This window comes from Miscanthus floridulus, chromosome 17 (assembly GCF_019320115.1).
Source record: "Miscanthus floridulus cultivar M001 chromosome 17, ASM1932011v1, whole genome shotgun sequence".
NCBI lineage: Eukaryota > Viridiplantae > Streptophyta > Magnoliopsida > Poales > Poaceae > Miscanthus > Miscanthus floridulus.
Genome location: NC_089596.1, coordinates 60,559,497 through 60,574,058, shown reverse-complemented (window position 1 = coordinate 60,574,058; position 14,562 = coordinate 60,559,497). Strand labels below are relative to the sequence as shown.

Sequence of the window (14,562 nt, the reverse complement as noted above, 5' to 3'; positions counted from 1 at the left end):
TGATAAAATTAATCTTATCAAACAGAGATTATAATTCTGTTTTATTAGTTGGAGGTACTGTCTCATCAATTACTTTCATACTTTTCTGACCAATCTCAATTCCTCTCTCGTGAACCATAAAATCCAAAAATTATCTAGCTGACACTCTAAAGGCACACTTATTAGGATTTATTTTTAAACCATATTTTTTGTGCACTTCAAATACGATTTATTATAATTCTTGGAATAAAAGAAAACTTCCTAACTTGACAATAACTTGAACCCTAATTTTTTCTTATTCGTAGAGTCCGACACATCTTTCTGATGCCATTCAAGCATAGCCCATTGATGTCATCTGCTGACGTCATCTATAAAATAGCCGATTTTAACATCGCATCTAAATCAACTGATATCGATTCACATCTAATCGATTCCTTGATGACACAATCCTGGAGGCTTCGAGTTTCCACGTTCTTCTTTCCAAATTTTGATATAAACAGTGTTATATAATCATATTTTTAAATCTCTACATACATAATAATTTTGTTCTACTAAAACTATCTATAAGCTAGTACCTCCGTTCTCTTTTATAAGGCGCAGTTGGACATGATATGGTCTCTCAAATTACACTTTGACCATTTATTTATTTATTTTATATTATATTATTTATGATTGTAAATTTATGATAATCAGATAGTATATTTAATTACCAATCTAACCATATCAAGTTTATAGTATAATAATTAAAATTGTTAGCTAAATTATTGGTTAAAGATTTTAAAGTTTGACTCTTTATATATGTGCATGCCTTATAAATAAGAATGGAGGGAGTAATAGATATATGTTCTTGTTAAAATCTACTTCATCCGTTCCTAAATAACTGTGGTTTTTTTGTTTCTGTGCCGTAAGTTTAACTAGATTTATAAAAAATGCGTGCAACATTTTATCTCCAAATAAATTTATTATGAAAATAGATTTAACTATCTATCTAATGATATTAATTTTATACCATAATAATAATTATTATATATATATATTTATTTAAAGTTATTTCTGAAGCGAAAACAATAATTATTGAGGGATGAAGGGAGTAGTATATATTTGAATACGAATACAAATTCAAAACATTTATTTTGTATTTGTATCCGATAATGTTCATATTCAATCATAGATCAGTTGGTTGGATTCCTTATGGTGGAACCTACTCACTCGGGTTCAAGTACTCGACTTGGCACGGGTGTTTGCATTTTTCTAGATTTATTTTAGGATTTAACGACGTTATGCTTTCATAGGTAGACGACGTCCTCGTCGACAGCGATGCGCCCGTGGTGATTTTGTGAATTTTCAAGATCTGTCGGCTCAGTCCTTCGGATGTATTCATAGGAGTAGAATTGCGTACGTGTATTTATAGTGGTGAGTGTCATGCGTTTTGTGAGCGTCTTGCATCGTGTAAAATTCTCAAAAATATATCATATAATATAATAAATAGTGTTATCCGTATTCAAAGCGTACGTCCGGTCACTCGCAGACCAAAACAAAATCTTCACTCACCAGACCCTCTTTCCATTTACCGTGTATTATAGCACCATTGTTTCCATTTGCACTTGTGAGTTTTTAATTAACCATAAACACCACGTCAGTTCCAACCACCTGGCAGCCCGCATAGCATATGCCCCCACCGTCAGTCCAGGTCCAACGAGGAGGAGGGTAGCCGCCGACGAAGCCAGTGGGCAGTGGCCTGGCCACCTACCCCCGGCCCCGGTCCAGGCCTCCTCCGGGTCGCACTCGCACACCCGTCCCGGCGGCCTCCCTCGCGCACAAGATCACACGCACCGCCAGGCAAACCCCCCCACCGTCCCCCGAAGACTCGATCCCCCGCCGTCCGCCCCGTATTCAAGGGCCCCGGCCCCGCATCCCTCCTCCGGCGAGCCACCGCGCCCCCGCCCATAAATACCTCTCCGCGCCAGCCGCTGCCGCTGCCACCCCCGCGAGACAGACCTGTCCGAATCGCGCCCAGGTCCCTCGCTGGGAGTCTCGCCGAGGGCCCTCCCGCCGGCCCCTAGATTCACGACGGAGATGGCGTCCGAGCTCACCTACCGCGGCGGCGGGGCGTCCACGGCCGCCAGCGCCGGCGCCGGGGGATACTCCCCGAAGCCGTCCAAGCCGCTCGCGTGGCTGCCCCGCGCGGCCCGCTACGCTGTCGCCGAGCACCGCCCGCTCTTCGCGCTCGCCGGGATGCTCATCGCCGCCGCCGTCATCTCCATCGCCTCCTCCTCAACCACCGGCGCCGCTGCCGTCTCGTCCTACTCCAAGAACAACAACAACAACAACCCGCTCGCCCGCTTTTCCGTCGAGCCCGCCCACCACCGCGACGTGGCCACGCGCCACTTCGTCGGCGGCAAGGTGCCGCTGGGCCTCAAGCGGAAGGCGCTCCGCGTCCTCGTCACCGGCGGCGCCGGCTTCGTCGGCAGCCACCTGGTGGACCGCCTCCTCGAGCGCGGCGACAGCGTCATCGTCGTCGACAACTTCTTCACCGGCCGCAAGGACAACATCCTGCACCACCTCAACGACCCAAACTTCGAGATGATCCGCCACGACGTCGTCGAGCCCATCCTGCTCGAGGTCGACCAGATCTACCACCTCGCCTGCCCGGCGTCCCCCGTCCACTACAAATACAACCCCATCAAGACAATCATATCCTTTCTCTACGAATTCCTTCAGTTCCGTTGCGTTCCTTTCCTTTCATTTCCTCCATGAATGATTCATGATTGATGCCTGGATCGCGATCGCGTCTATTTTTCTTCCTTCTTTTGGTGCCAAACAAAAATATTTTATATTGTTATAGGGATGGACTTGGTTTCTATTGCTTTTTGGTGGGGAATTTGTTCCTTGCTGCGGGTTTATCGGTTACGCGCAATGCATCTGGGGAGGAGGACCGATTCACTGCTCCCTGAGATTCCGTGTCCGTCCCTGAAATGGGAATATGGCACGGAAGGAGAATTTTGTCCGGAGCTCGGGATTTGTGCCACGTTCCACCCTGATTTTTGGAGTTTTCTGCACAGCTGAGGGGAAGCAGAGCCAGAGCTTGGCCGTTTCAGATCTCTGTCTGCTACGCTGCCCTTTGCTCAAGGTCAAGGGCAATCCCTCCTTTTCATTCAACGAAAAAGAAATTTCTTCTCTTTTTTTTTCATCGATCTATCCATGAAATCTGGCGTCAGATGTTCAGTTGAACTCAGATTCTTGAGATGCAACTGAAGATCTCAAATCCCACATCATTTCTCTGTCGAAATCATTTGTGTTTTTCAAAAAAAAAAAAACTGTTTTTTATGCTTCCGAATGCTGACTGCATTTTCGCGTGCGTTTCAAATAGGAAAAACGTACTAGCAGAAGTTATAGCTGTGATCTGAACTCAATTACTCCATACCGTTTTACTTTGCTTCATGATCTGTTAATGGAAGCAAAAAGTACGCGCACGGTGTGCCTGGATCTTGGTTAGTTGTGGACTTTGCTTAGTTCTGACATAAAGGGCGTACCTCGTGCAGAGAGCTCCCGCTCTGTGCGGGGTCTGGGGAAGGGTGTCAGTGGCAAGCCTTATACTCGCATGGGCAATGCGAGGAGACCGCGACTTGAACCTGGGACCTTACGGTCACAGGTGGTAAGACTCTACCGCTGGCACCAGGCCCGCCCTTCAGTTCTGACATAAAGGGCGCACATCAATTTTCAACAACACAAAAGTTGACGTCCAAGTGGCTTTTGCCCTTTACACTTTCTAAGCAACTTTGCTTACTGTTCACTTCACGTAATTTCCTTATGCTTTAGTTCCTGCTTGTTTTGCTTGCTTGAGATGTTTTGTGTTAGCCTTAACCTTTGTGATAGCACAAGACCAATGTGGTTGGCACTCTGAACATGCTCGGATTGGCAAAGAGGATCAACGCCAAGTTCCTCCTCACCAGTACCAGTGAGGTCTATGGTGATCCCCTCCAGCACCCGCAGGTGGAGACTTACTGGGGCAATGTCAATCCCATTGGTAATAACTCTTCTCGTTTATACTCTCTTTGTTCATCTCTTGAAATTAATTTCTTGCAGTGACAATTGATCATTCATGTTTCTTGGATCTATCATGATGAGGTTAGCTAATTGTTAGTTGGGTCATGCATATGGCAAAAAATTAGCTGGATCCTGCTTTTAGCAGGGAACAGTCAGCCACCAAATAAATGATCTCTCATGCGAATTCTTTCTTTGTCATGCTTTTGTATGACCTTCGAGAGAGCATAGTCCACTGAGGGGTTATCCTAAATATGTTACCCTGCAGCCATAGTCTTTTAGTGACATGATTTTGGGATGAGCAAAACCACGAAAAGGAGAGGGAAGGAGGGAAATGCAAGCTGGACAAACTGTTGCAAAGAGGAAAGCTCTAAGTTGTCAAATCTGTGTTTTTTTTTACCCCGAGCCGTAGAAAGCAGGAATGAGCCCTTTTCAGAAATATTGCTGGTCCAGACTTGAAGCTTACTGTTGCATGAAAGAAGTCTTATATAAACAATATGCAGAAAGGTATTTGGAATCTTACTCTCTGGAGATGCTGGCTATGGAATCTAGCTTCGTGGGATCTTGCATGCTTTGATTCTTTTTGGTGGAAAGGGACAATGTTGGTAGGTGGAATTTGCTCCAAGAGGGCCACTTTGTGGATTCCTTTTTAATAAAGCAAGAGGGGAACACAACTCTACTTGACCAATTATGCCTAACCAAACACCCACCAACCTTTTCACCTAAAATAATGAATGAAGTTTGTTGAGCTATTCACGTAGTATTTGTTGACTGTTGGATACTCGTTGGATTGTTTACAAAGTAGGCAAGCTCTTGCCTGCTCTTTGCGAGTTTTACTGATGGGTACGATTCCCTGATTGACAGGTGTCAGGAGCTGTTACGATGAGGGCAAGCGTACAGCTGAAACGTTGACCATGGATTACCACCGTGGTGCCAACCTTGAGGTAAGTTGCAATCCAAAATGTCGGTTTGGTTGGATGGAATTCCATTTCATCTGCGACGAAGTAGATTCATCTTGGTGATTTCTTGCTGTTTTCAGGTTAGGATCGCACGTATCTTCAACACATACGGCCCTCGCATGTGCATTGACGATGGCCGTGTTGTTAGTAACTTTGTTGCTCAGGTAAATATGCACACTACTGTTTATTCTAGTTACAGAACCCAAAAGAAATGACAATTGGTCTTGTAGCACTGAAATTAACTACGTGCGATTATGGTTGCAGGCACTGAGGAAGGAGCCCTTGACTGTTTATGGTGATGGAAAGCAAACCAGGAGTTTCCAATATGTTTCTGATCTGGTAGGTCTATCTGTACCCAACATAAATTGAAAAAAAGAAACACTTGATACAACATCAATGCCAGAGTACCAGATTTGATTTTTTTTTTCCTGTGGCTTAGTGGCTTAGCTAGCAAGTGGGATGCTTGAAGTATTCATTACAAGGAATTTTGTTCTTTGCATTCATTGTACTGATTTGGGTCTTCTTCCAGGTTGAGGGTCTGATGAAGCTGATGGAAGGCGATCATGTAGGACCATTCAACCTGGGTAACCCTGGCGAGTTCACCATGCTTGAGCTTGCCAAGGTTGTCCAGGACACCATCGACCCCAATGCACAGATCGAGTTCCGTCAGAACACCCAGGACGACCCACACAAGCGCAAGCCCGACATCAGCCGTGCCAAGGAGCTCCTTGGGTGGGAGCCGAAGATCCCCCTCCGTGAGGGCCTTCCCCTCATGGTCAACGACTTCCGCAAGCGCATCTTCGGCGACCAAGACACTGCTGCCACCACTGGAAACCAGCAAGGTTAGGATGAAGGCGCACGAGACTTGGGAAATTTTTGGTGGCCTGCTTCTAGCTGCTTGGGTTGTGCTCTCCTTACTGACAAAAGCTATATGGCCACGTAGTTCGTTGGGAATGTGTTACTGAAATACCTTGGTTGATGCTGTATTGCTATTCTTTTTCCTGTATTTTTTTCTCAGTTCTCTCAGTCCTTAGCTATACAAAAAATTTCAGTTGAACCGTTGGAGATAAACCCGGATGATCTAATTCTTTGTTGAGAGCATAGCATCATATATATGGTATAAATCACGTTTTCTGCAAGTGTTATGTATGCCTGCTTTGATGTCTTTGTTGAGACGCAGAGGATGCCTACCCTGCTCTCAGAAAATAGACTAGAACAAAGAAAGAAAGAAACATACAGTTCTGATGATGAAACAAGATGACATGTCTTATTTCATTAACCGTCAGGCTTGTTTCTTATGTCATGTACAGTTCTTAGTCAACAACTGAAGAAGGAAAATGCAAATGTTTTCCATCTACTACATCCTACACTGTTGCTGGTGTGGTCGACCGCCTAGTCCGCAGAGGCAGCTGCCGCGCCGTTGAGGCTGACCGTGTGCTGGCACCGGACTCTCGGTGCCGCCACTGCTGCTGGTGACGCGGGTGATTTTCGTGGGCGCCGCCTGGCGATGCTTGTTCTCAGGCTCTGGTGGAGTCCTTACCCGCTCATTGGGTTCCCAGTGGCGACTGCGCTTGTCGAGCCACGAGACAATGTCAGAGAACACCAGCTCCACGTTCTCGTCAGGCTCGCCGGCGGTGAGGCCGTGCCACATCCCAGGGTAGAGCTTGATGGTCTTGTCGGTGCTGGCCGCGCGCTCGTAGAGGGCGCGGCTGACCTCGGGGTCGGTCACCGTGTCGGCCTCACCGTGCAGGATGAAGAATGGCATCGTCACCTGTGGAAACATATCAAGAAACAAAATGAAGGACGACCAGCAGTTGTTGCATCTGTCGACTGAAACAGCTAGCTAAAGCATTAGCCTGAGCCCTGAGGTTAGAATGGAATACCTCTGACAGGCTATCTTCCACATCCATGCTGGTCCTGAGCAGCTCCAGCGCTGTCTTAAGCCGGGGCTTGTCCTGGTAGATGAGCTTGTTCTTCCTGATCTGTTCATGATTGCACAAGAAGTTAATTCAGGGACCAGTCTCGAACTTCCGATATGTTACTGGTCACCTATAAATGGTTGTTCCACAAATAGCAATTCAGAACACACATGTTCTGCTGACCTTTTCTCGCTTGACGGGGTCCTTGAATGCGGAGTCGATGACGTCTTTGGCGGGGACGATCTTCCACTTTGGGATGATCTCCTCCACTTGAGTCAGGAGGGTGACCACCACCGGGTGCGGTTTCACTTTCTCTGAAATCTGTAATGTTGCTTACATTTCAAGCTTCAGAAACCAAGCAGCAAGAGCTTGTTCATGGCAGTTTAGTATCAAAGTTCAAACAGCACCTTGCACATTGGCGCCACAAGAACTGCACCGTCCCAGAAGGCCGGATCCTTCCTGTGCAGCAGTAGAGCGACGGCTCCACCCATCGACTCGCCATATAGAAACCGGCTTTTGTTTCTGTATTCCTCCATATCTGCAAAAGGAGTTCATTTTAGCCAATATTATTCAAATGAAGTTTAGTAGACTTTCAAAAATTGAGATACCAAACTGAATTATCATCCATTATCTAAGGATATATAGAGAATCTCATCTCTATAATACAATGAAACGCTGTGTTTTTTTTAAAGGATATATAGAGAATCAAACGTAACATTATAAACTCTCAAACTAGTATATATACTTGTGGTGAAAATTTTGGCCTGTTCTGACAAAAGTTGTGGCGGTCAATATGCTATAAACTTCTGTAAAGTTTCTGCAGTAATTTTCAAGAAAATAACTGAAAATTCTAGAAATATATATATATTTTTACCACAGATGGACTTGAAGAACCTGTCGCAGTCAGCCACGAGGTTTTCAAACTTCTGGATGTAGCACCTGGCGCCCATGGACTTGCCGTGGCCTTCATAATCGATACCAAACACACCATACCCTGCTGTGGCCAACTTGATCCCACATGCTGCCAGTAAACCATGTTCCCCCACCATTAGACAGGGCATCATGCCACCCAACAATTTTTAAGTGAAAGTAGCAAGGCAGACAACAGCGTTCATGATTCATGAACATCAGTGATCGATAAAGTCAATAGATCAGATTTCGGAGAAAGAACGTTCGCGAAGAACGATTTCAGAGAAAGAAACAGAACGGCTCAAAACAATTTTAACAAGTTACTTGCGTAGAAAACTATTAAAACTAGATGACTCCCTGTTCAATGCCTTGAATAAATAGGCCTATAAAACTACTAAAATTTTAACAAGTAACTTGCGTAGAAAACAATTTTAGCAGTTTGCAACTACAATCCCTGTTCAATAAAGCCTGATGACTCAAAACTAGATGCCAAGTGAAGGGGGACAGTAGGTACGGTCTCAGCTCTGATTAGTGTGAAAGTGTCATTGCTTCTGTGCACCTGTTCTATTGCGAACCGGAGGAAGACGATGTTTCAGGGGAACCACCAGTTACCACCTGATGACCCATGGGCATACATCAAGAAAGTAACTTGATTTCTTACAATATTAATTCAAAACAGACATGAAACCCCACTAGCTTTTGGTCACTGAACGCACGCAACAAACAACTATCTTTTCTGGAATCAGGAGAGACGATGCACAAAGTCTCAGCAATGTGAGGATAATGATAGATGAATTCTAGAGTTTGAAATTTGTGAAGTTGACGTAAGAAATTAAAGATGATGAAAGAAAGAAAGGACCACGTCGTCAACATTTTAAAACGAGATGCCTGTTTCTTGAAGTGATCAGCAAATGCTGTTGGATGGTAGCTCACTAGTCAGATTTGTCCTTGCCTTTCTTTTGAGCATGAAAGTGACTTGCGTCGAAAACTGTGGCAGATCATAGTAGGGCCCAATTACCAGGTCAGTTATGTGCGTACCTTATCCAGCACAATTCTCTGAAGGATTGCCCTAAAAACTAAACTAAATTGTACTAGCACTGTAAAATAAACATAAGTATCAATATACAATCCCCTTTCTATTTTCTGTTTGTAGAATAACTAGAAAACAGAACAGTTTGATGCCAAAGTAGGACCATAATTTCATTGCGTTAAAGAAAAAAGGACCATAGTTTCCAGATATCTATGTCATCTATCTTTATTTGGGCAAATATGGAGATGTAGGTATACAAAAAGTGTGAAACAATTATAAATCCAAATGAGACATTCCAGTCCTTACTTATTGAAATTTTATGAGCCAAATGATACAAAGAACACCGGAAGCTTTCCAATTAAGCTAGTATAGGGAATAATTGTGGTTGGAGCCCAAAAATATTTCTTATTATTGGATAATTGTCACTTTGCAGCTTGTGGCTTTGACAACCGGAGAAGATGATCGTGCGGCCTAGCCCACGAGATCAAGGCATGTGGCGCACGGCACTGGTCGGTGTGCATCGCAAGGCATCTAGAAGATATGATTTATTATGACTCTTATAGATGTTGTAATCCAAATAAAATACCCACCGTATAGCCGACTACGATACTTTTCTTATAACCCTACCCCTCCAGAGTATATAAGGAGGGGCAGGGGTCCCCTAGTCGCCATGGTCACCTAGATCCAGATACAGATCCTGGGCTTAGCTTAGGGTTATCTCATCAATACAAACCAACAGAGCACATGACGTATGGTTTTACGTCATCTTGATGGCCTAAACCTGTATAAATCTTGTGTCTCTGTCCTGATCACGCGTACCTCTACCAAACAAGCTACCATCGCGGGTATACCCCTCGGTGGACTGTCGACCAAGCTACCATCTAATATGTAAAAAAAATATTAATATTTATGGTACATAATTAATATCACTAGATAGATCGTTGTATCTAATTTTATAAAAAAAATTATTTGAAGATACAAATATGGCTAATATTTTCTATAAATCTAGTCAAACTTATTGACACGCAAATCGCGGCGACAGATATTTAGATAATGGGGTAGATAACACATGAAGAAGAACAATACAATTTTACCGACATGTCAGGGCAAATGGTTTTGGTGCCTGACTAAGTACATAATAAAAGTTGTATATTTAGAAAAACAACCTGTAAATTCGAACGGAGGAGTAACTACTAGCAGGTATGCATCTAGAAGATCGAGCACGTACGTCCACCAAAATAATTAACGTGAAGTCTGATTAATAATATAGGTAGGACGTGGAGTCATGGTGACGACGCACGGCGAAAAAGCAAGTTAATAAATGCTTATTACATGTCCTAGACACATCACACACCAAGAGTTAGTGGAACTGAGACATCGATTTCGCTTTTCTACCGATCATGTCATGTGTGTGGTTTATTTGTGTTGTGTGCGCCCGAAAAGGAAAAGGCAATGGGAAGGAGACGGACATGATCACGGGTCTGCATGAAAACTGGGCGTACCTCTCATGAAGTCGCTGCACTCCATCCCGTAGCCTGAATTGAAGCAACACACAGTCACACACAGGAACAAGAAAAGGTCAATGTCTATCCATTGACCCATGACAAATAAAACCATTCTTAATTACTAGAAATGTTCAAACTCTTTTGCTTTGATGATGCTATGATACTTATACTACACTAGAGTGCGGAAAACTTTGTTGCGCACTTGGTAGAAGAAACTTATTAACCGAGGAGGACGCATGCGTCTTGCCTTGATTAATGGATGATAACTTGACCAATGCAAACCAGCAGGGTTCGGAACGGAGCTTAATTAATTACATATGGCTTGCGTCCGTTCAACGTGTGTGTAGAGAAATTGATCAAGCGTAGAGGAGGCAACAGGCAAGGCGCCCTGCTACGTACCATGGCAGAGGAAGACGAGCGCTTTGGGCGGGGAGGAGGACGCCGGCAACCAGCCGCAGGTGAAGAGCTGCACGCCCCTCGGGTTCCTCACGTACTCCTGCGCGGCAGCGGCACCCGTCATCATATCAGAATGAAATAAATAGCTAGTGAACCGAGAAGAGAAGACCATCCAAATGAAATCGAATAGCTAGCGTAGAGATGAAGAACAGAAAATAAACTTTATCCGGAATTGAAGATATATAGCTAGCGCGCGCAGATTGAAGCAAGTAATTGACGATGAATCAACCAAGGAGATAGCGAGGCTATAATTAAACAGTTTCTTTTTTTTCTTTTCTTTTTCATTGATTGAGGTCAACAACAGGCAACCTATTAGATCGATGAAACGCCATCATATCATCGACGCAATCCAGCGAAAATCAAGAACATTAGACTTTAGCGGCAGCTTTGCTCACCTCATGGTACTCCACGTCCATCTTCTGGAATGATCAGCTAATCCTTGACTCGTCCTCAGAATCACAGCTTGGAGAAGAATCAGCTAGCAATACGCAGGGAGGAATGTTACAGAGAGCGCATGCATGCGCGGCTACAGATATCGCTAGCAGAGAGGAGGAGGAGGAAGGAGGAGGAAGACGAAGAAGCGGTGGGAGAAGGGAAGCGAAGCCAAGCGTGTGGAGGAGGCGCAACACGTGCCGTATGAACGCGGCCCGGCTGTATAGACAGGACTCAGGATGGGGATCCTCCGTGCTGTATGTCAGCTGTGGGATGCCTGGCCTCATTCAGCCGCTGGCCTGCGGTTGCCGGAACGGAACAACCACGCTGCCCTGCCACGGTGCCACCGTTTCACGACGGGCGGGGGGTTGGTGGTGTCTGCCGATCTGATCCGCTCAATCGTCATCTGCCGGCATCATATCGACGACTACGACCTCCCCGGCCTTTCTTCTCGGGATGCTCAACGGCAGGCAGCCAACAGTTTATACAGATCGATCAGATGACGAGTATCTTCGCTTATTTTAGTGCTACTAACAATAATACCTTCAGCTGGAGATCATGGCTGTGACGAGAACGGAATGGCAACTAAACCTTTTTGCGGCTGGTCTATATAACTAACTTAACAGAGGAGAAATTCCCTAAAAAAAGGAGAAGGTAGTTTCAAAGAGAGAGAGAGAGAGGAGAAGGTTTGGAAGATGAGCTTTTAAAAAGTGTTTCTTGCTGTTTAAAAATAGAAAGCCAACTAAGCAAGTGAAACATGAAGTTGCTTTTGCAAAAACTACTACTTTCTGGTAGTATAACTTTGGAAGCACCTCCGGCCATGCTTTTAGATTTTGGCTTTCTATCTTTGGAATTGAGTGAAAACAAAGAGTTGCTTTCACAGCTCCTTCAAGACAGATAGGGAGAGTAGATATGTTTTATACTTGTTTCAATCAAACTGCTTACAACTTTTCTACGACACATAGCTCAAAAGCTTCTCCATTCAAGAAAGATAGAGAGAGGCGGGTTCTTATCTTTCCTATTCATAGTGCCTAGTTTTGTGCCTTTTGGGGTTATACTTTCTCCATCCAAAAATAATACAATTTTCGTTTGTCAATGAGTCAAAAAAATTTAAATTTGATAACATCTATAAAAACAAATACTTATGATATACCAAATAAATATCACTAAATTAGTTATGAAATATATTTTGATAGTATACATATAAATGTTGATATAATTTTGTATAAACTTAGTTAAATTAAGAAAGTTTAACTTATCAAGAACCTTGAATTATATTTTTTCAGATGAAGGGAGTACATTTCTTTTGATAAAGCTGTATGTTTTGCTGAAATTTGACTTATGCTGATTTGTTATGAGAGAAAAGCTCGCTAAAAAGTACTGTCAGAGTGGCCTGTAACTTGTCAGTGTACGGCCAGTAAACTTACCTCGTCAAAGTATTCTCCGGTCTCCTTGCAGTGAAAAAAGAAAACATAGGAGTACGCCGCATAGGGTGCACTTGATCGTGTTCAGATGATGCCTCTGTGAGAACTGAGCGGTGGCTCAGATGGCTAGGATCCCTGGTGTGCGTCCTGCCCGTCCGCGTTTGAAGCCCAGCTTCGACGTCGGTGTCTCACTCGAGGAACAGTAGTTTCCTAAATAAGTTCAGTCGCCTCTCGTGCAGATGTGCTATAATGGTCAGACGTCCTCGTCACACTCGAAGTCTGGTGATCTTCGAGTATCTCTTAGCTGCGTTCGTTGTCTAGGTATAGTTATAGGTTTGTTCGCACACCGTGTGTGTGGTGATGTGTGTATGTATCTGAATAGATTTGATGTGTGTATGTATCCGAATAAATTCTACGGCCATACTTAAAATGGGAGGCAAAAAAAAAAATGATGCCTCTGCACGTCATACGGATACAAGCCGCACCGTCCGTTGCGCATGTGCGGCGGATAGCAATCGGATGGGCTCGTCGCCTTTCTCGATGCGGTGGGCCATTGGGTGGAGGACAAAATCGGCAGGGTCCAAGTCCTACATGTCTGCACGCCCCATGCAGATGGGGACGACACTTATGTAAACGGACACTGATATTGTTTTCACGTTCTCGAATTTGGATTCGAATACAAACAGTGTCGGTTATGTCAGATACGATATGATTGAATATCGATGTTTGATTTAGATACGGACAGGTGTAAACTCTAAATGGATTCGATCTTAAGTACGTTTAGAAAATATCCGTACTGTTTTCGACAACAGGCGACGCACAAGAGTCCGGTCAAGAGTCCACCCAACAAATTTCGCAAGAATTTCACTCTTGAATGTTGATATATTTCCCTTGCTACACGAAACGAGTCTTCTAATCTAAAAGATTAGAAACGAGTCTTCTAATCTAAAGGATTAGATTAGTGATTATCCTAGTTGTCCATGGCTTATATAAACAACCTTACTTTACATGTCATGGTTAGTAAGATAAAACAGAAAGAGCCAAAGTATATGCTGGTATGATAAAACTGGCTTAGTTATAGGCCGCCCCAGCGTGTACATAACTATATATAGGGGGAGTGTGCCATTAAAAAAGATCACAATGCACTGTGTGTCTCTGAAAAAGTTCAGCGGTCTTCAGCACCACTGCTCTAACTTTTTTGTGCCCTGTATACCACTGTCGTCAGTTTGGGCTCTAACACTGTCAAACTGCAGGTGTGAAAAGTCGAAAATACCCTTATATCTAATATGTCATTAATTTTTTTGAGCATCTTAATGACTTCAAATGAAAAAACTCAAAACTAGACAGTTGTAGATCTCGTCGAGATCTATAATTTTTATATAAATTTTTTTCATTTAATTCCACAAAAAAGATAAGATTTTTTAAGATATATTAATCATATAAAATCATATTTTTTGCGAAATTAAATAAAGATAATTTTTATATGAAAATTATAAATTCTCGACGAGATCTATAATTTTCTAGTTTTGAGTTTTTTCATTTGAAGTTGTTAAGATGCTCAAAAAATTAATGACATATTTAGACATAAGAGTATTTTTGACTTTTCACACATGTAATTTGACGGCGTTAGAACTCAAATTGACGACAATGGCATCGAGAGAAAAAAAAAAGTTGGAGTAGTGGCGTTGAAGACCGCTGAACTTTTTCAGAGACACACATAACATTACGATCTTTTTTTAATGGCACACAAGCAATTTCTCATATATATATATATATATATATATATATATATATATATATATATATACCCGGTCGCAAAAAAAGTCTAACGCGCTACCCGTCGCGCTCGGCGCCGAGAGCGCAACACCAGGCCGCGACGGGCCGGCCCAGCAGACCGCGCGCCCC

At 43.5% G+C, this 14,562-nt stretch overlaps 2 protein-coding genes across 2 annotated transcripts; one reads left to right on the top strand and one right to left on the bottom strand.

Annotated features, from left to right (window-relative positions):
- The first annotated feature begins 1,729 nt into the window (after positions 1 to 1,729).
- LOC136517759 (UDP-glucuronic acid decarboxylase 4-like) lies at positions 1,730 to 6,121 on the top strand. The gene is made up of 6 exons (XM_066511401.1): positions 1,730 to 2,674; positions 3,860 to 4,006; positions 4,888 to 4,967; positions 5,063 to 5,146; positions 5,247 to 5,321; positions 5,512 to 6,121. The coding sequence occupies exons 1-6, from the start codon at positions 2,056 to 2,058 to the stop codon at positions 5,827 to 5,829; spliced, it is 1,323 nt and encodes a 440-aa protein (XP_066367498.1). The 5' UTR covers positions 1,730 to 2,055; the 3' UTR covers positions 5,830 to 6,121.
- A 125-nt stretch (positions 6,122 to 6,246) lies between these two features.
- LOC136517760 (caffeoylshikimate esterase-like) lies at positions 6,247 to 11,599 on the bottom strand. The gene is made up of 8 exons (XM_066511403.1): positions 11,197 to 11,599; positions 10,745 to 10,841; positions 10,343 to 10,375; positions 7,776 to 7,922; positions 7,309 to 7,439; positions 7,085 to 7,222; positions 6,866 to 6,964; positions 6,247 to 6,753 (listed from the first exon to the last, which is right to left on the bottom strand). The coding sequence occupies exons 1-8, from the start codon at positions 11,215 to 11,217 to the stop codon at positions 6,340 to 6,342; spliced, it is 1,080 nt and encodes a 359-aa protein (XP_066367500.1). The 5' UTR covers positions 11,218 to 11,599; the 3' UTR covers positions 6,247 to 6,339.
- Positions 11,600 to 14,562: the final 2,963 nt, after the last annotated feature.